The sequence below is a fragment of the Salmo trutta genome, chromosome 14, assembly GCF_901001165.1.
Source record: "Salmo trutta chromosome 14, fSalTru1.1, whole genome shotgun sequence".
Classification (NCBI taxonomy): domain Eukaryota; kingdom Metazoa; phylum Chordata; class Actinopteri; order Salmoniformes; family Salmonidae; genus Salmo; species Salmo trutta.
Window position 1 is genome coordinate 27,094,052 of NC_042970.1, and position 20,976 is coordinate 27,115,027.

Sequence of the window (20,976 nt, forward strand, 5' to 3'; positions counted from 1 at the left end):
ATTACCATGTTATTACCACTTTATTCCGTGCTGTAATGTAAAGTGCAACCATATTGTTTTCTTCTGTCCCACACTCCTTGAATGTCTTTCATAGTATGCTTTATTTTAAGTCTTGCTGCTGTTTTCATGTGTGGTATTGTCATAGGCCATCTTTGAATGTCCTCAAAGCTTCACCAGAGGAGCTGAGCAATTCAAGCTAATACAGCCAGTGCTAGGAATGGGGTTCACTTCCTAATACTGTACACCTTTTCCACAATGGACACAAGAGCTGAAACTTCTATAGGAAAAGGAATGTCAACCCTGATGTGGACCTCCTTGACACAGACTTGATAGAGGATGGGGTAAATGGATAAGGCTGATATACTGCACGTCATGCTGCATCCGACTTCCTGTCTTCCCAGGGAAATCATATGTCTCTGCCTGCTGTGATGTCAATAGAGAGGGTCAAAACAACACTGACCTGTTTTTATTTGGGATTCCTCTCTTCCATGTAAAACAACTCATGTAAAGTCTATTGTTGGAAGTCAAGTGACCTCGCTCTGTGCTCTGCACAATCTTGTTTCCTCTTAAGCCATCTTTTTTCTATGTCATAGGGCTGAAGTTGATCCTCACAAACATCCTCAAATACTAACATTACTGTATTTGTGTTTTTTTGAATGATGGTCCTTTGTAGTGATACTGTTATTTGACCAGTGTGTTCTTCTGACATGAATTGTTTATTGTTCAATTTCAAAGAAATGTAACATTTACAATTGCTGTTATGAACCATCTTTGTCAGGATAACACACATCCCCACCCACCAAGGGGATCATGGTTACTTTGAAAATAAATCCAAAAACCATTAAAAGAAAAGTAAAAATCCAGCATCAATATTCAGTTGGGCTTAATACATAATTAGGGTTAGTGTAAAGTGAGGTACTAACCTGGTGTGAGGTAATTTTTACATGGTTAAGTCTGCCCTCTGTTGGTTCAACATTATATTGCTATAATGCAATGTGTACAATTGACAAGGTGCACCACTCAATGATGATGACATATTCATAATGTAGCTGTTTCAATCTAGAATAACGAATCACATGAAATAAATAATAATCTTCAGAAATGACTTTGTCAAAGTAACAAAATAACTAGCACTTTACAATGATGGTGAAAACTTGAAGAAATGTTGGGATTAAGTAAGGGTAAAATTTTCCTACAAGCCACATAGCTTGCACGGAGGGACATGTCAAATGCTTAAAAAAACAAACAATGTTTTATTGTCACATACACCAGAGAAATATGTTGTTTTACAGGGTGAGCCATAGTAGTACAGAGCAACTGGAGAAAATTAGGATGAAGTGCTTTGCTCAACGGCACATAAACAGATTTTTCACCTTGTCAGTAAAGTAAAGTAGAAATCATATATTTAGAATCTGACAAAGATTTACAGAATCAGTCCTTTTACAGTCCAGAGTGCGAACTAATTTAGTCTGGTGGAAAAAGTGGGACAATATATTAGATGCAATTTGAATAGTAACAGAAATTTATATTATCTATACAAAACCCAATTTCAACAGTGAATGTATCACATATCCCATAGAAATCCATGGAAATTTAGACAATCTAGACAATGTTGTTGATTTAAAGCCTTTTGCTGAATAACAAGTAACTTAATTTTGACCATACAGCTCAAACAACTTCCCATCTGGAGAAAGTGAAAATGTGTGGTGTGAATAGGAGAGCTTCAGAGGTTGTGTGTGTAACAGATGGTGGCAGTCTTACGGTAGACTCCCAAAGCAGGTGGAGTGGGCACAGATCTCACAAGGATCTGGAGACGTGATGGCATTCGCTGGAGAGAGACAGCAAACACACAAGGTTTCGGTGCCCTTTGAGAAGTGTAACTTGGTAAAAAAAAACTTTTGATTTCACTTAATTTTAACATTCTGTCATAAAGAGCACATGTTCAACATCATCTCATAAGGTTAAATAAAATGACTGTAGTAAGTGCCTATTAAGTGACAAATAAAGTAACAGGGTTGACCGTAACAGGGTTGACCGTAACAGGGTTGACCGTAACAGGGTTGATCGTAACAGGGTTGACGATTTCATCTTGAATCCGCCATAAATCCCATGTGACAGGGGGAATGGAAGCTTGTTTTGCGCAACATGGAAGGCAATTGAATGCAAGCTTCAAAAAAACATTTTAATTGCTAAAACACTTGTAGCCCGTCTATCTATGGGTAACAGGGTTGACGTGTTATGCTCGACCCGCTCAGTTTTATGCTCGACCCTCACAACACAAAAAAACTGAATATTGCCAAAAAGTTTAGAACCACTTTGCATTATGATTTGACTATTAGATGTTCAATGTTTCTTCAAAGATCTATATTTTAAAAGAAAATAGTTGAACTATATTAAAACAAGAGCTCAGTTCACGTAACAGGGTTGATCTTAAAATGAGGGACAGACATAAACGAATCACATGAAATAAATAATAATCTTCAGAAATGACTTTGTCAAAGTAACAAAATAACTAGCTCTTTACAATGATGGTGAAAACTTGAAGAAATGTTGGGATTAAGTAAGGGTAAAATTTTCCTACAAGCCACATAGCTTGCACGGAGGGACATGTCAAATGCTTAAAAAAACAAACAATGTTTTATTGTCACATACACCAGAGAAATATGTTGTTTTACAGGGTGAGCCATAGTAGTACAGAGCAACTGGAGAAAATTAGGATGAAGTGCCTTGCTCAACGGCACATAAACAGATTTTTCTCCTTGTCGGCTCGGCTATTCAAACCAGCAACCTTTTAATTACTGGCCCAACACTCTAACTGCTAGGCTACTTGCTGCCCTGCACTTATGCAAAGTCTTTATTCATCTTTAAAATGTATTGATTTATTGAATTATCCATGTGGTCTATATTAAAGGGCACTTCATTTAATATAACAGGCTTTTAAAATTCAATATCAGAGCACAATTTCTAATAAAAAAATGAAAGTGACGCAAAAGGCACTCATTTTGTTGAACGATCGGCCCAGTTACTGTACCAATATGCCATTAATATAATATATGCCTCTGACTGTCAGAGTGTCAGATACAATGCTAATATTGACAAAGGGAGGAATGAATCACCCTCGGGTTCGCAGAGCAATAGAGAAGCATGTGCTCTTTGTCTCGCACACTTTATTGCACTCAAATGCTATTTGGTCAGCTTCCATTGGGCTCTTGTGAGTAGAATAAGTCGAGAGCCACACATATTAATCATGTCGCCTAGTGGCGCGTTGATTGATTATGATATCTTAAATGCAGTGGTGTAAAGTACTTAAGTAAAAATACATGAAAGTATTACTTAAGTAGTTTTTTGGGGTAACTGAACTTCACTTAACTATTTACATTTTTTGACAACTTTTACTTCACCATATTCCTAAAGACAATTATGTACTTTCTACTCCATACATTTTCCCTGAATCCCAAAAGTACTCGTTACATTACGAATGCTTAGCAGAACAGGAAAATTGTTAAATTCACACACTTACTGTATCAAAAACAATCTCTGGCCAGCCCTATTGCCTCTGTTCTGGCGGACTCACTAAACATATGCTTAGTTTGTAAATTATGTTTGAGTGTTGGAACGTGCCCCTGGCTATCCGTAAATAAAAAATTATGGGAAAATGGTGCGGTCGGGTTTGCTTAATAAGGAATCTGAAGTGATTTATACTTTTAATTTTGATACTTAAGTACACTACCGTTCAAAAGTTTGGGGTCAGTTAGAAATGTCCTTGTTTTTGAAAGAAAAGCACATTTTTCTGTCCATAAAGATAACATCAAATTGATCAGAAATACAGTGTAGACATTGTTAATGTTGTAAATGACTACTGGAAACGGCAGATTTTTAATGGAATATCTACATAGGCGTACAGAGGCCCATTATCAGGAACCAGCACTCCTGTGTTCCAATTTCACATTGTGTTAGCTAATCCAAGTTGATCATTTTAAAAGACTAATTGATCATTAGATAACCCTTTTGCAATTATGTTAGCACAGCTGAAAACTGTTATTCTGATGAAAGAAGCAATAAAACTGGCCTTCTTTAGACTAGTTGAGTATCTGGAGCATCAGCATTTGTGGGTTCGATTACAGGCTCAAAATGGCCAGAAACAAAGAACTTTCTTCTGAACTCGTTAGTCTATTCTTGTTCAGAGAGATGAAGGTAATCCATGCGAGAAATTGCCAAGAAACTGAAGATCTCGTACAACGCTGTGTACTACTCCCTTCACAGAACAGCACAAACTGGCCCTAACAGAATAGAAAGAGGAGTGGGAGGCCCCGGTGCACAAATAAGCAAGAGGACAAGTACATTAGAGTGTCTAGTTTGAGAAACAGACACCCCACAAGTCCTCAACTGGCAGCTTCATTAAATAGTACCCACAAAACACCAGTCAAAACACCAGTCAAAGCCAGTCCGGGATGCTGGCTTTCAAGACAGTTCCTCTGTCCAGAGTCTGTGTTCTTTTGCCCATCTTAATCTTGTCTTTTTATTGGCCAGTCTGAGATATGGCTTTTTCTTTGCAACTCTGCCTAGAAGGCCAGCATCCCAGAGTCGCCTCCTCACTGTTGACATTGAGACTGGTGTTATGCGGGTAAGGTGACAGGTTTATAGAGGTGATTCTCACAGCATGCTTCTTAAAAGATTATAATACAGATAAGCTGGTTAATATCTTTGTAAATTAGTTCAAAACAAGTGTAACGGTGCATGGATGATAGCGACATTCCAAACAAGAATGAGTAAGCCCAGAATGAATTGCTATATGATAATTAAAACCAAACAAAAAGTAGATCGCTTTTTAATGCTCTATACAATTAAGGGACAGTCAGTCATTGTCTGGCTGTCATTGTAAATTAGAATTGGTTCTTGATTGACTTGCCTGCTTACATTGTTTTGAAAGAAATAGAGAATTGTGTCATATGTTGATGCTCTCCTCTAACTTGACAATGGCCCCACACACACATCATGAAATTAAGCTTGTAAGTCGCTCTGGATAAGCGTGTCTGCTAAATGACTTAAATGTAAATGTAAATGTAAGCTCTTAGTCAAAGTGCACCTTTGAACTCTGTCCAAATATCAGTGTGTTGTTGAAAGTGATGTATTTCTCTTGTTCCACTAACTTATCTTCACAAGTGTGAACCAGTATCTCTGAACTCCAAGTAGATCTAGACACTTACAGATATTGTAGGTAGCCTAGCGGTTACGAGTGTTGGGTCAGTAACTGAAAGGTTGCTGGTTCAAATCCCCAAGCTGACTAGATTACAAATATGTTGATGTGCCTTTGAGCAAGGCACTTAACCCTAGTCACTCTGGGTAAGAGTATATGTTAAATGATCAAATAAAACCCTCAGAAGAATGTTCTCCTCCCATGTCAAAGAGTCACAGCACTAGCCAAACATTTCTGACTATGACATTTTTTTTTTTTTTTACATTTTAGTCATTTAGCAGACACTCCTATCCACAGCAACTTACAGTAGTGAATGCATACATTTCATAAATTTTTCCATACTGGTCCCCCGTGGGAATCAAACCCACAACCCTGGCGTTGCAAACACCATGCTCTACCAACTGAGCCACATGAACTGGACATAAAGAAGATTGCTACTCACCCTATTCTCCACACTCAGTGACCCTCCACAGGCTACAGGAGATCAACACAAACACTCAGTGGTTTCATTTTCAGCTTAGCCCGGATGTCTAAGAGAGCCTTAAAATGCAGAGAGTAGACTACTCCTTGAATTGAGGTGTGCCTCTCTGCTCTGCTCTGCCCTTTATAAACCCACCGCTGGCCAGATTATTAAGTCACCTATTAATAAGAGGCTGGGGCCCCTCTACCCAGGGTACCTGTCTGATAACAAACCAAAGAAGGTTTACGCCACAGGATCCCATCACTATGTTATTTGTATGCTTTTATTGTTGACATGTTGTTCCATATTGACATCCTTAGTGCCAATTAAACATCCTATAAATCAAATTTCTCCTGTCTCAACCACAGTCATTTATCATTAAACCCAGATAACAAAGAAAAAGGCTCTCTGTCAAAAGTATAGCGGATGGTTGTATTTTACTGATCTTGTCAAAATGTTTGGATAGGTCTGCCCAAATATTTGTTCAGTTCGCAATCAACGACATGATCCACCTGTTTGAGACTGGAATTCAATCAAACCTGTTACATCAATGCGTATGCTGGGTCTTTTTACAATCTACACATGACGTGCACATACTTCCTATTAGTGGGGTAGTTATGCTGACAAATTTGTCTCAATCCGTCAATTTGTGATAAAAGATTTATGTACCCTGAGAAGATTTAGATATGGAGCCACCCCAGATTTGGCAGGTAGACGTTTGTCAAAATGGCCTGCGATGGTAACACTATTTTACAATTCAGTAGGACTGCTTTGAGGTAAAGGCATCAAATTAGTCACTGAGATAAAGTGATGAACACTGAAAAGATTTAGATATGGAGCCACCACAGATTTGGTCTCTGGGGGCCATGGCAGGCATCATAAAAATGGCCACTGTCAAAATTACAATGTTACAGTCCTTTTTTAAAATAAATGCACCAAATGTCGCACAAAATTGGATTCATTTTCCTGGAAATATTTCGATATGGAGCCATCACAGATTTGGCCCCTGGGGGCAGTGGCAGCCATCTTGAAAATGATCGCCTAGCAGTTCCAATATATTTCAGCTCACAAGGACTAAAGGCTCCTAATTTGGCACAGAGCTAGACTAATAGATCCTGAAAAGACTTAGATATGGAGCCACCACACTTTTGGCTCCTTGGGCCTGTGGCATTCCTCTTACAAAATGGGCTCTGTGGGTAATATAATGTTACAGTTCTGAAGGCTTTATTTTATAGAAATGCAACAAATTTGGTAGAGAGATAAATGTATGTACCCTGAAAATATTTAGTCTTCACAGATCTGGCCCCTGGGGCCCGTAGCAGCAATCTTACAAAATGCCTTTGACCCCAATTAGGATAGATGTTCTACTGTATGTATGTTATAGTTTAGACACTGTTGACTACATCTCCCACCATTTTTGTAACATGCCTGCTATTGGTTGAAGTACAGCATTGGTTGATGTACATTGTACATAATTATTATTGGGTCAGTGGAGTCAAACACAAGACACTTGAATACAGGGTATCAGGTCAGGTCCAAAGCCACACTATCCTTTTCCTTAGCAGCCAAAAGTAAGTTAGCTGCTTGGTTCCAAGGCTTTTGATGCTGTGCTCATCTCTTTTGATATTCTGTCTTGTGTTTGACTCCACTGACCCAATAATAATTATCTTGAAGAATGATTTTGGAGGTGCCATAGGGGGCAGTAAGTCAACCTTTACCTAATGTTACTTTAGATCAACAGTCACCACCAAAGGTCCATAACATACTAAACTGTGGCATAGCCTCTAATTTGTTCTAATAACAGAACATTATATTCAACTACAAGTTCAATCTAGTACAGGCTTAACTGAATGAAAAACAGAGACAGAATGCAATATGACATTAAATAGCTTGGGGAATGGCCTCGTCTCAGAGGGAAGATTCTCGAAGCCAGATGATGTGATGGCAGGTAGACCTATGCGTGGCTGTGCAACTGGGTCCTGGACTTCCTGATGGGTTGACCCCATGAGGAGAAGATAGGCAACAACACTTCCGCTATGCTGATCCTCAACACGGAGGCCCCACAAGGGTGTGTGCTCAGTGAAAAGCATCAAGTTCCTCGGCGTGCACATCACTGACAACCTGAAATGGTCCATCCACACAGACAGTGTGGTGAAGAAGGTGCAAGAGAACCTCTTCAACCTCAGGAGGCTGAAGAAATTCAGCTTGGCCCCTAAGACCCTCACTAACGTCTACAGATGCACCATTGAGAGCATCCTCGGAATGTATCACTGCCTGGTACGGCAACTGCACAATCAGGGCTCCGCAGGTCTCAGCAGTGGGTGGTACGGTTAGCCCAACGCACCACTGGGAGCATACTGCTTGCCCTTCAGGACATCTACATCACCCAGTGTCACAGGAAGGTGAAGAAGATCATCCAGGATCTCAGCCAACCAAGCCACAGCCTATTCACCCTCAACCATTTAGAAGGCGGAGACAGTACAGGTGCATCAAAGTTGGGACCGAGAAACTGAAAACAGCTTCTATCTCCAGGGCATCCGACTGTTACATATTCACCACTAGCCGGCATACGCCCAGTACCCTGCCCTGAACTTTAATCACTATTACTACCACCCGGTACTCAACCCTGTACCTCAGAGACTGCTGCCCTATGTACACAGTCATTGAACAATGGTCACTTTAATCAATGTTTAGATACTGTTTTACCGACTGCATATGTATATACTGTATTCTTGTCAAGGCTCATCCAATATACAGTGCATTTGGAAAGTATTCAAACCCCTTGACTTTTTCCACATTTTGGCTTATTCTGAAATATAAAAATTATAAAATAAAACATTTTCCTCATCAATCTACACACAATACCCCACAATAACAAAGCAAAAACAGGTTTTTAGAAATGTTTAGAAAAGTATTAAAAAACAGAAATACGTTATTTACATAAGTATTCTGACCCTTTGCTACGAGACTCGAAATTGAGCTCAGGTGCATCCTGTTCCATTGATCATCCTTTAGATGTTGCTACAACTTGATTGAATTTACCACCTGTGGTAAATTCAATTGATTGGACATGATTTGGAAAGGCACACACCTGTCTATGTAAGGTCCCACAGTTGACAGTGCATGTCAGAGCAAAAACCAAGCCATGAGGTCAAAGGAATTGTCCGTAGAGCTGTGAAACAGGATTGTGTCGAGGCACAGATCTGGGGAAGGGTACCAAAACATTTCTGCAGCATTGAAGGTACCCAAGAACATAGTGGCCTCCATTATTATTAAATTAAATAAGTTTGGAACCACCAAGAATTTTCCTATAGCTGGCCTCCCGGCCAAACTGAGCAATCAGGGGAGAAGGTCCTTGGTCAGGGAGGTGACAAAGAACCCAATGGTCACTCCAGAGTTCCTCTGTGGAGATGGGAGAACCTTCCAGAAGGACAACCATCTCTGCAGCACTCCATCAATCAGGCTTTTATGGTAGAGTGGCCAAACGGAAGCCACTCCTCAGTAAAAGGCACATGACAGCCCGCTTGTAGTTTGCCGCTTGTAGGCACCTAAAGATTCTCAGACCATAAAAAAACTAAATTCTCTGCTTTGATGAAACCAAGATTGAACTCTTTGGCCTGAATGTCAAGCATCATGTCAGGAGGAAACCTGGCACCATCCATATGGTGAAGCATGGTGGTGGCAGCATCATGGTGGTGGCAGCATCATGCTTTGGGGATGTTTTTCAGCGGCAGGAACTGGGAGACTAGTCAGGATCGAGGGAAAGATGAATGGAGCAAAGTACAGAGAGATCCTTGATGAAAACATGCTCCAGGACCTCAGACTGGGGGTGAAGGTTTACCTTCAACAGGACAACAACCCTAAGCAGCCAAGACAACGCAGGAGTAGCTTCGGGACAAGTCTCTGAATGTCCTTGAGTGGCCCAGCCAGAGCCTAGACTTGAACCTGGTCGAACATCCCTGGAGAGACCTGAAAATAGTTATGCAGCGATGCTCCCCATCCAACCTGACAGAGTTTGAGAAGATCTGCAGAGAAACTCCACAAATACAGGTGTTCCAAGCTTGTAGCATCATACCCAAGAAGACTCAAGGCTGTAAATTCTGCCAAAGGTGCTTCAAAAAAGTACTGAGTAAAGGGTCTGAATACTTGTGTAAATGTGATATTTCAAAAAAAAAAAAATAATAATAATAATTTGTCAAAATTGAAAAAATAAAAACTTTTTGCTTTGTCATTATTGGGTATTGTGTGTAGATTCCTCATCAATGTAATCACATTTAAAATAAGGCTGTAACATAAGAAAATGTTGAAAAGCCAAGGGGTCTGAATACTTTTCGTATGCACTGTAACTACTGCTGTACACATCTTTTCTATTCATACAATGTCTATAATGTCTATACACACCATCATATACATATATATTTATATCCCGGACTCTAACATTGCTCATTCTAATATTTCTATATTTCCTAATTCCTTTATTTTTATTTTGGGGGATTTCCGTGTTTTGCGTTGTTAAGCATTTAGCTTCAACTGCGATAACATCTGCAAAATATGTATATGCGACCTGTAACATTTTACTTTATTTGGCATCGAACTATGTCAAGATTCCTGAGGTAAGATTACTGTTCGAGTACGTTTTGATCGTTTGTTTTCCGAGTTAAAATGTAGCAATCGGGAATGTGAACATTTGTTTTTGCATGTAAAACCAAAAAGAAAAACGTAATATTTAGATATTCACACGTCGGTGGGGTTAAATGTGGAATGCCTGTTATTGGTTAAGTGCACAGCCAACACTTCCTGTCCTTTCAAAGTAGGAGTGCACCCTTCTAACTCCATTCTATGAATCTATTATTCTATTATCTATTTATTAATCGATTTAATAGATAGCTGCCTATACTGTAGATAGCTGCCTATACCAAGATAAAGTAAGTATTCTCAATTTCTGCATAAGATTTAGTGTGTATTGACGTATTAATTAACTGCTATTACTGCACCTCTCTGATTCAGAGGGGTTGGGTTAAATGCGGAAGAAACATTTCAGTTGAAGGCATTCAGTTGTACAACTGACTAGGTATTTCCCTTTCCCTTAAAAGATTAGCTGACTGATATACTGTATATCCTAGCTACCTAGCTAACCATTGGTAATCTTATTCAATGATGCCATACAGCCAAAACAACAGTATCTACTGCTAGACTAGAGATAGGTGTTGTCAGTCTGGCACTGTCTAAAAATGTTAAAGGAGCAGGGCAGTTAAAAACTAGATTTTCACGTTTTCTTATGATATTTCCACACATACAGAAAGCAGAAAGGGCCACGACAATATCAGTATCACAAAAAGGGAAACACAAAGCAGACCAAACTCTTTGGTCCTTTAATAAAAACCTGCTGTATGTAAAATATTGTGTGCTATAGCTTGTAAAATAAATAAATGTGACTCTGGATGGCAATATAATGAATTACAACCTGTTCAGGTGGGATGGAACATTTGGCTCATGTCATGATGTCATAATGTGATCTGATTATAATAGACCATTGACTGTTCATCTGGATAAGGGGGTGGGCTCTAGACCATCCTATCAGCCAATCAAGGCTGTCTATATAAATATCTTCAAATTTGTTTCCTAACACCCACACGATCAGACAGAGCATTTCAAGGGCCAAAGGAGGCCCAGGGAAATAAACAATCCAAATATATTTTGGTGTTATTTTCATTAAATAAACACACACTGTGATTTATTAGACATACAGTAACATTACAATGACTGGATGGGGGTTTTAATACCTGTCAAATACTTGCTTCCTCTGTCCTTGGGAGAATCTCAAATGCATTTCCTTGATTTGTCACAATTTCTCTCCTCACCTCCTTCTCAAAACCCATTGGATGAGAGGGGTTTCAGACACACACAAACACACAATGCTTGAAAGGTTTACTGATTATAATGATTTCATTATTATCAATGATTTTGTTGAAAGAACACATTGTATTATAACATCTGCTTCCAACATACATACATACATACATACATACATACATACATACATACATACATACATACATACATACATACATACATACATACATACATACATACATACATACATACATACATACATCCCCTGAACACAGCTCACACTCTCAAACACCTAGATCTCCTGCTCACTCTCCAGATCCTAATCACCTGTATGTCATTATCACAAACTAGTTCAGTTCTTTGTACCCCATCATTGTGAGGTACTGTGATATACATTTTTTCAGAGCACTGGTTTTCCCATAATTTACTCCTCCCATGTATGATAGCTTTTGCCTGCCTCACTAATGACACCTTTTGCCTGCCTGTATGTACTTCAGCCCTTTTGGACCCCCTGTGTATGGCCTTCTGCCTGCCCCTGAACTGTTTTTTGTACCTTTATTTAACTAGGCAAGTCAGTTAAGAACAAATTCTTATTTACAGTGACTGCCTAGGAACAGTGGGTTGACTGCCTTATTCAGGGGCAGAATGACAGATTTTTACCTTGTCAGCTCAGGGATTTGATCTTGCAACCTTTCAGTTGTTAGTCCAATGCTCTAACCACTAAGCTACCTGCCACCCCAATAATAAACACCTGCTGCACCCTGCACTTGAAACCAGCTCTCTCTCCCTTAGTGTTCATTACAATTATATCAACTATTAATCATATAGAAATGCTGTTGTTTATTTTTTTCATTCTTCAGAAATGTTTAACATGGCAATACATGATGGAGGAGTTGACTTAAGCCCAAAATACCTGGCAACTAGGCATGACAAAGAAACATGGTGTCCATGTTTCTTGTGACATTTTGAATGACATGTAGATGTTTTGTTGTTGCTAGGTGGAGCTATGTTCTCATTGTAGCTACCTAGACTTGCATTCCTGTAACTACACATGTGAAGCTGCAAGAAAATCATATTTAAATATATATCAAACCATTTTGAAAATTTGACCCTGATGTCACACATTGGCCCCTTTATTTATATAAAGACCCATATACATTTCCACTATGCACATAGAATAGGAAACAATGTGAATTATATTATGCTTACTGTATGTATTACTGTATTATGCTACTGTATCTACATGTTCATATTACCTAAATTACCTCAACTACCTTGTACTCCTTGTATTGAGCCATGTTATTGTTATTTTATTGTGTTACTATTTCCTTTTTTTTGTTGCTAATCTTTTGCATTGTTGGGAAAGGGCTCATAAGAAAGCATTTCACAGTAAAGTCTACACCCGTTGTAGTCGGTGCATGTGACAAATACAATTTTATTTGATTTATTAACTTAAAGCAAGCATTCAGACCAGCCTTACTGATTGAACTTTCGTGAACCACATTAGAACAACAAATGTGTTATACTTTTGTTAATGAACAGGTTGAAAGTAAAAGATTCTGTGCCAGGCATAGTTCTTGTTTAACTGAAGCACAGCTTGAGAGAATTAACCACAGCAATTGTGAACTATTCCAACTCAATGTCTGGGATATTTTTCCAGATACAGCTGTAGTTGGTCTGTATTTGCTCCTGATTTGGGCATTGCAAAGTAGATTTAGTAGCCATTTGTTTAAATGCTCATGTAACTGGTAGGATGTGAATCCTGGTCTCCCGCTCTGGAACCCAACGTCTGGTTTTAAGTCGTAGTCAGGGCTATCTCATCAACAGTGTTCTAACTCATCTCTGCTACATGCAGTCTCAGAAATATTCATGTTTGGCCTACATGGCTGCTGTGTATTCCCTCTGTACTCATTGTGTTATACTGTGTGTAACTGATAAACCTCTTGATTTTCAGGAGATCCATGCCAAGAAGTATAGGCCATGACTTTTAAAATTCAAAGAAGTATAGGCCATGACTTTTAAAATTCAAAGAAGTATAGGCCATGACTTTTAATAGATTAAAGGCTTGTAATATAGTGGTACAATCTATGGCCATTTAGTAAGATGGCTGCCATGGCCCCATGGGCCAAATCTGTGGTGGCTCCATGTCTAAATCTTTTTAGGGTGCATGAATCTACTCCTGTCCCAAATTTGGAGTGTTTATCTTAAAAAAAGCCATCAGAACGGTAACATTGTATTACAGACAGTGGCCATTTTGTAAGATGGCTGCCACAGCCCCTAGGGGCCAAATCTGTGGTGTCTCCATACCTAAATAATTTCAGGCTACATAGATCTTCCTTGTGTCAAATTTGGTGTGTTTGTCTCGAAAAAGTCCTTCTTAACTGTGAAATAGTACTACTGTCTATGACCATTTTGTTAGATGGCCGCCATGGCCCCAAGTGCTAAATCTGTGGTGGCTCCATATATGAAACCTTTTCAGGGTCCATAAATCTAGCTTTGTGACAAATGTAGGGCCTTCACCTCAAAGCAGTCCTTCTGAATTGTAAAATAGTTTTACAGTTGGGGGCAATTTTGAAATCTGGGGTGGCTCCATATCTAAATCATTTTAGGGTACAGAAATCTACATCCAAATTTGGTGCTTTTATCAAAAAGTGAATGATTCATCAGCTTAACCACCCTACTATATGGCTGGGAACGGAAAGGATCTACCTGTGATAAGTCTACCTGATAGTAATAGAGGTAGCAATATGTTTTTAGAGTGTCTAAACCTTTCTGTGATTGTATTTGACCATGGAAAAAACAACTAACCGCAATATAGGTTCAACTGAATTGAGACCTCAGTTCATAGGCTACGTATGAATTACTTTTGACCCCTCAGAGAAACAAGGGCTATTCATTTGTTTTCTAACATTTGTCTCTATACTTGTCAGTGAACATTACAAAGAGACTGTTGCAGAATACATACTTTACATTTTCTGTTACTTTCACACTCGCTTAGAAAATTGAAATGGTAGAATGGCCTAAACACTGAAGGTTGCTGGGGATTGTTTCTTTGAGCTTGTAAACCATATCAATGTTTTCTTTAATGCCAATAATATAACTGAACTACACACAATTAGCATTGCCATGCACTGGGAGCACCAGCTAGAGCAGATGTTGACACTGGGCAGCTCAGGTCTTAAAACTTCTTTGGGATCGGTGTCCCATCCACAGGACAGTTGAGCTAACGTAGTCTAATGCGATTAGCATGAGGTTGTAAGTAACAAGAACATTTCCCAGGACATAGACATATCTGATATTGGCAGAAAGCTTACATTCTTGTTAATCCAACTGCATTGTCCAATTTACAGTAGCTATTACAGTGAAAGAATACCATGCTATTGTTTGAGGAGAGTGCAACAGTTTTGAACCTGAAAAGTTAGTAATAAACAAATTAGGCACATTTGGGCAGTCTTGATACACAATTTTGAACAGAAATGCAATGGTTCATTGGATCAGTCTAAACCTTTGCACATACACTGCTGCCATCTAGTGGCCAGAATCTAAATTGCACATGGGCTGGAATAATACATTATGGTCTTTTGCATTTCAAAGATGATGGTACATAAAAAATACAAAAGAACAATTTTTTCTTTGTATTATCTTTTACCAGATCTATTGTGTTATATTCTCCTACATTCCTTTCACATTTCCCAAACTTCAAAGTGTTTCCTTTCAAATGGTATCAATAATATGCATATCCTTGCTTCAGGGCCTGAGTTACAAGCAGTTAGATTTGGGAATGTCATTTAATGGCGAAACATTTTAAAAACGGGTGGATCCTTAAGAGGTTTTAAAGGGATGCATAGCTGACACACCTGATTAAACTAATGGGATTCTAAATTGAAGATTGCGATTATTGGATGTTTTGAGTCAGGTGTGTTAGCTTGGGATGGGACAAGAAGACCACAGCTTTCCAACCCTGTCCTACAGGTTAGATATAAGGAGCAGAATCCTGAGGGGTACTGATTAAAATACCAGCACTGGCAACAGTGGGAGATGTACTAGCAACCAGAGGGTTGCTGGCTTCTATTGCTGTTGTGAAATCTACTACTGTCTACGTAGCTACGCACCAACAATGAATACATTTTTTAGGTAGTGAAGCAAAAGTACAGTGACAATAGACTGTCGGATGTAAGTTGTGCACTGCAGGAGTTAGCCTTGGGGTGTACTATCGTCCTCTCAATGGACGTGTTGGGGAAAGACACAAATGCCAAGTTTCAACCAAAAGTGGATTAAGTATTATTCTGTGTGTTGTGCCAATGTCCGCTGGTTTATCAAATATATGCTCTATTCAAGGTTCACTCTCAATAAATATGTGGGGAAAGACCCACATTTCAGGTTTCATCCAACTGTGGGTGAAGTATTGTTCTCTGTGTTGTTCCAATTTCAGTCAGTTTATCAAATGTTCTATTCAAGATTTGCCAGCCAGTTACAGTTGGTAGACCACTCACTCAAACAACAACATGTGTTTTTCAATGCTTTTTTATTAAACATGAGGCATTCATAAACATACAAAAGAATACAAAACTCCAAAGACTTGTGTCAATGAAAACAAAAAGAACATTAAATAAGTACAAAGCCTTGTAAGATAGAACTGTAACAAACCAAAACCCCCAAAATAAAAGTCAATTTATAAAAAGAAAAAAAACAGTCAAATAAGTGCTAAATATGCTCCGAAGTAACAGTTTCTAGAAAATGAGCCTCCATCAATTAATCAGTCTTTAAAATTTTGAGCCAATTATGTTTTCGGCCATCTGAAGATGGCAATTTTAAACATGAAATCTAAATTGTTGTCACGATATGCAGAATGAGAATTGTGAGTGGCTTGTCTTCTGATGGCCGTCAGGTTGATATTTTGACTAACAGCCTGTGCAGGCAGCAAAGGCACAGATCTCACAGATGTCCATAGGCACAGCAGCTGGAAGAAAGAAGAGAAAGGTACAGTGTTAAAACATGTTCCAAAATCACTCAGTCAAACTACAACGGCATATTGCAGAGACCAACTGGATGTACATAAGAGAGATGTTCTATACAATTCCGATCAATGACTCCATCAACAAATTATTACGGTCTTATCACAATCTGGTCTGATCCACCAAGTTGGACTATAGTGGATATTATTCTATAGAGTGGTCTTTTCTTACCTAGTCTTGAGAGAGACATGCTTGCCCCTCTCTTCATGCAAAGGGGCATGAACTCCTGTGGCAGGGAAGGGTTAGCACAGACAGAAGCAAAGCTGGTGCTGGTGAGACGAGGATTCTGCATCCTGTTTACATTGCTGTCCTCTGCTGTCAGTTCTTGGAGCTTCTTCACTGAATCCAGTGAGAAAAAAAAGTCTCCCTCCTACAGAGAAGAGAGGAGAGGACATAAACACAGGTTAGACAAAGCACCATATCTGTGGGTCATATTGGGGTCCCAGCAAATCATTGCGATGCTTTACATATTCTGAATGTGAGGAGGATGCCCATAGACTTGTAATGCTGGCTTGCACCAAGTATATGCCTTGTTGCTAAAAAGAAAATGCTACACGGAAATGTGTCTGTTACAGCTACATACTGAGGGTTAACAAAACATTATTTCACTAGATTACCATTGACCATTCTGACATATCTGCAGTCAATAGTCATCATACATTATAGTAAGGTAAACCTTGCTTTAAGAGGAGCCCTTACCTGTACTTTGACAGCTAGTGCTTCAGACACCAGACAGAGAGCCAGGACCATGAGAGCAATGGAGAGAATGCTCTTCATCTTGTCTTTTGAGAGGTTTGCTTTGAGCCTTTAGTCTTGCTGTTGTTGGTGTGTTTGGAAGATTGCTCACCTCAGTTTCTGCTCTCCGTTCATCTCCCTCCTTCCTTTTAAAGGGTTGACTCTCAACTCAGTTCAGTCATGCAGGCCTAGGATTGGCCGAGCTGCAAATGGGAGAAAAGTATTTCTCACGGGTTAATGAGTAGTGATGGTGGATTTTACAATGTCATAAAGGTCGATTCATAAATCCTCTCTGACCTCATCCCCAGTCTGGTGTTTTTATGGACACACTTGATGGTATGTCTTCTACAGTCGGTCACACACCTCCACTTACCACGTTGGTTAACAAGGAATCCCTGTTAACTGTCACACAAACTATCTTTATGTAAAGTATCCACAATCGTTCTGCAAAATTAAAGCTCATCTACCCCCTAAAAAAAATTATAATCAAAAATATATATTTACAGTACCAGTCAAATGTTTGGGCACACCTACTCAGTCCAGGGTTTTTATTTATTGTTGCTATTTTCTACATTGTAGAATAATAGTGAAGACATCAAAACTATGAAATAAGACATATTGAATCATACAGTTACAAAAAAAGTGTGAAACAAATATATTTGAGATTCTTCAAAGTAGCCACCATTTGCCTTGATGACACCTTTCCACACTCTTGGCATTCTCTCAACCAGCTTCATGAGGTAGTCACCTGAAATGCATGTCAATTAACAGGTGTGCCTTGTTAAAAGTTAATTTGTGCAATTTCTCTCCTTAATGGCATACAGAAGACAGCCCTATTTGGTAAAATGCCAAGCATATTATGGCAAAAACAGCTCAAATAAGCAAAGACAAATGACAGTCCATCATTATTTTAAGACATGAAGGTCAGTCAATCTGGGAAATTTCAAGAACTTTGAAAGTGTAGTTGCAAAAACCATCAAGCGATATGATGAAACTGTCTCTCATGAGGACCGCCACAGGAAAGGAAGACCCAGAGTTAGCTCTGCTGCAGAGGATAAGTTCATTTGAGTTACCAGCCTCAGAAATTGAAAACCCAAAAAATGCTTCAGAGTTCAAGTAACAGACACATTTCAACATCAACTGTTCAAAGGAGACTGTGTGAATCAGGCCTTCGTGGTCAAAATACTGCAAAGAAACCACTACTAAAGGACACCAGTAAGAAGAGTCTTGCTTGGGCCAAGAAACATGAGCAATGGACATTAGACCGGTGGAAATCTGTCCTTTGGTCTGATGAGTCCAAATTTGAGATGTTTGGTTCCTACCACCGTGTCTTTGTGAGAAGCAGAGTAGGTGAACGGATGATCTCCGCATGTGTGGTTCCCACCGTGAAGCATGGAGGAGGCATGATGGTGTGTGGGTGCTTTGCTGGTGACACTGTCTGTGATTTATTTAGAATTCAAGGCATACTTAAAGATCCACTTCTCCTGCAACCGCTGTGCCAGATTTTAAAAAAGTTTTACGGCAATAGCACACCATGCAATAATCTGAGTACAGTGCTCAGGCACCAAAACAAGCCATACAGATACCCGCCATGTTGTGGAGTAAACAAAAGTCAGAAATAGCATTATAAATATTCACCTACCTTTGATGATCTTCATTGGAATGCACTCCCAGGCATCCCAGTTCCACAATAAATGTTTGTTTTGTTCGATAAAGTCCATATTTGTGTCTAAATACCTCCCTTTTGTTCGAGCGTTCAGTCCAAATGCAAAATGCGCGAGCACTAAGTTGAGACGAAAAGTAAAAAAAGTTCAATTACAGTTCGTAGAAACATGTCAAACGATGTATAGAATCAATCTTTAGGATGTTATCATAAATCCTCAATAATATTCCAACCAGACAATTCCTATGTCTTAAGAAATGAAAAGGAACTCAGCTCTCACGGCTGCGCGCATGACTGAGCTTATGGCAATTTTCCAGACACCTGATTCCAATAGCTCTTATTCTCTCCCCATCCGCAGTAGAAGCATGAAACAACATTCTAAAGACTGTTGACATCTAGTGGAAGCCTTAGGAAGTGCAATATGACCCCATTTACACTGTATATTGGATAGGCAATCAGTTGAAAAACTACAAATCTCAGATTTCCCACTTCCTGGTTGGATTTTTCTCAGGTTTTATGTTATACTCACAGACATCATTCAAACAGTTTAAGAAACTTCAGAGTGTTTTCTATCCAAATCTACTAATAATATGCATATCCTAGCTTCTGGGCCTGAGTAGCAGGCAGTTTACTCTGGACATGCTTTTCATCCGGATGTCAAAATACTGCCCCCTAGCCCAAAGAGGTTTTAACCAGCATGGCTTACACAGCATTCTACAGCGATACGCAGTCCCATTTGGTTTGCGCTTAGTGGGACTATAATTTGTTTTTCAACAGGACAATGACCCAACACACCTCCAGGCTGTGTAAGGGCATTTTGACCAAGAAGGACAGTGATGAGTGCTGTATCAGATGACCTGGCCTCCACAATCACCCGACCTCAACCCACTTGAAATGTTTTGGGATGAGTTGGACCGCAGAGTGAAGAAAAAGCAGCCAACAAGTGCTCAGCATATGTGGGAACTCCTTCAAGACTGTTGGAAAAGCATTCCAGGTAAAATTGGTTGAGAGAATGCCAAGAGTGTGCAAAGCTGTCATCAAGGCAAACGGTGGCTACTTTGACAAATCTAAAATACAAAAGCATATTTTGATTTGTTTAACACTTTTTTGGAGTTACTATTCATGTGTATTATTTCATAGTTTTGATGTCTTCATTATTATTCTACATGTAGAAAATAGTAAAAACAAAGAAAAGGTTTGTCCAGATATATAAACTCAGCAAAAAAGAAACGTCCTCTCACTGTCAACAGCATTTATTTTCAGCAAACTTAACGTGTAAATATTTGTATGAACATAACAAGATTCAACAACTGAGACAAACTGAACATGTTCCACAGACATGTGACTAACAGAAATGGAATAATGTGTCCCTGAAAAAAGGGGGGGGGGTCAAAATCAAAAGTAACAGTCAGTATCTGGTGTGGCCACCAGCTGCATTAAGTACTGCAGTGCATCTCCTCCTCATTGACTGCACCAGATTTGCCAGTTCTTGCTGTGAGATGTTACCCCACTCTTCCACCAAGGCACCTGCAGCTTCCCATATATTTCTGGGGGGAATGGCCCTAGCCATCACCCTCCGATCCAACAGGTCCCAGACGTGCTCAATGGGATTGAGATCCGGGCTCTTCACTGGCCATGGCAGAACACTGACATTCCTGTCTTGCAGGAAATCACACAAAGAAAGAGCAGTATGGCTGGTGGCATTGTCAAGCTGGAGGGTCATGTCAGGATGAGCCTGCAGGAAGGGTACCACATCAGGGAGGAGGATGTCTTCCCTGTAACGCACATCGTTGACATTGCCTGCAATGACAACAAGCTCAGTCCGATGATGCTGTGACACACCGCCCCAGGCCATGACAGACCCTCCACCTCCAAATTGATCCAGCTCCAGAGTAAAAGCATCGGTGTAACTCATTCCTTCAACAATAAACGCGAATCCGACCATCACCCCTGGTGAGACAAAACCGCGACTCGTCAGTGATGTACCAATCCTGTGCAGGTGTTGTTACGCGTGGTCTGCAACTGCGAGGACGATCGGCTGTCCATCCTGTCT

The 20,976-nt window shown here is 39.6% G+C and overlaps 1 protein-coding gene across 1 annotated transcript; it reads right to left on the reverse strand.

Moving 5' to 3' along the window:
* Positions 1 to 16,018: 16,018 nt before the first annotated feature.
* On the reverse strand, positions 16,019 to 17,392 carry LOC115207716 (guanylin). The gene is made up of 3 exons (XM_029775123.1): positions 17,225 to 17,392; positions 16,697 to 16,895; positions 16,019 to 16,470 (listed from the first exon to the last, which is right to left on the reverse strand). Exons 1-3 carry the CDS (start codon positions 17,300 to 17,302, stop codon positions 16,412 to 16,414), a joined length of 336 nt encoding a protein of 111 aa, XP_029630983.1. The 5' UTR covers positions 17,303 to 17,392; the 3' UTR covers positions 16,019 to 16,411.
* Positions 17,393 to 20,976: the final 3,584 nt, after the last annotated feature.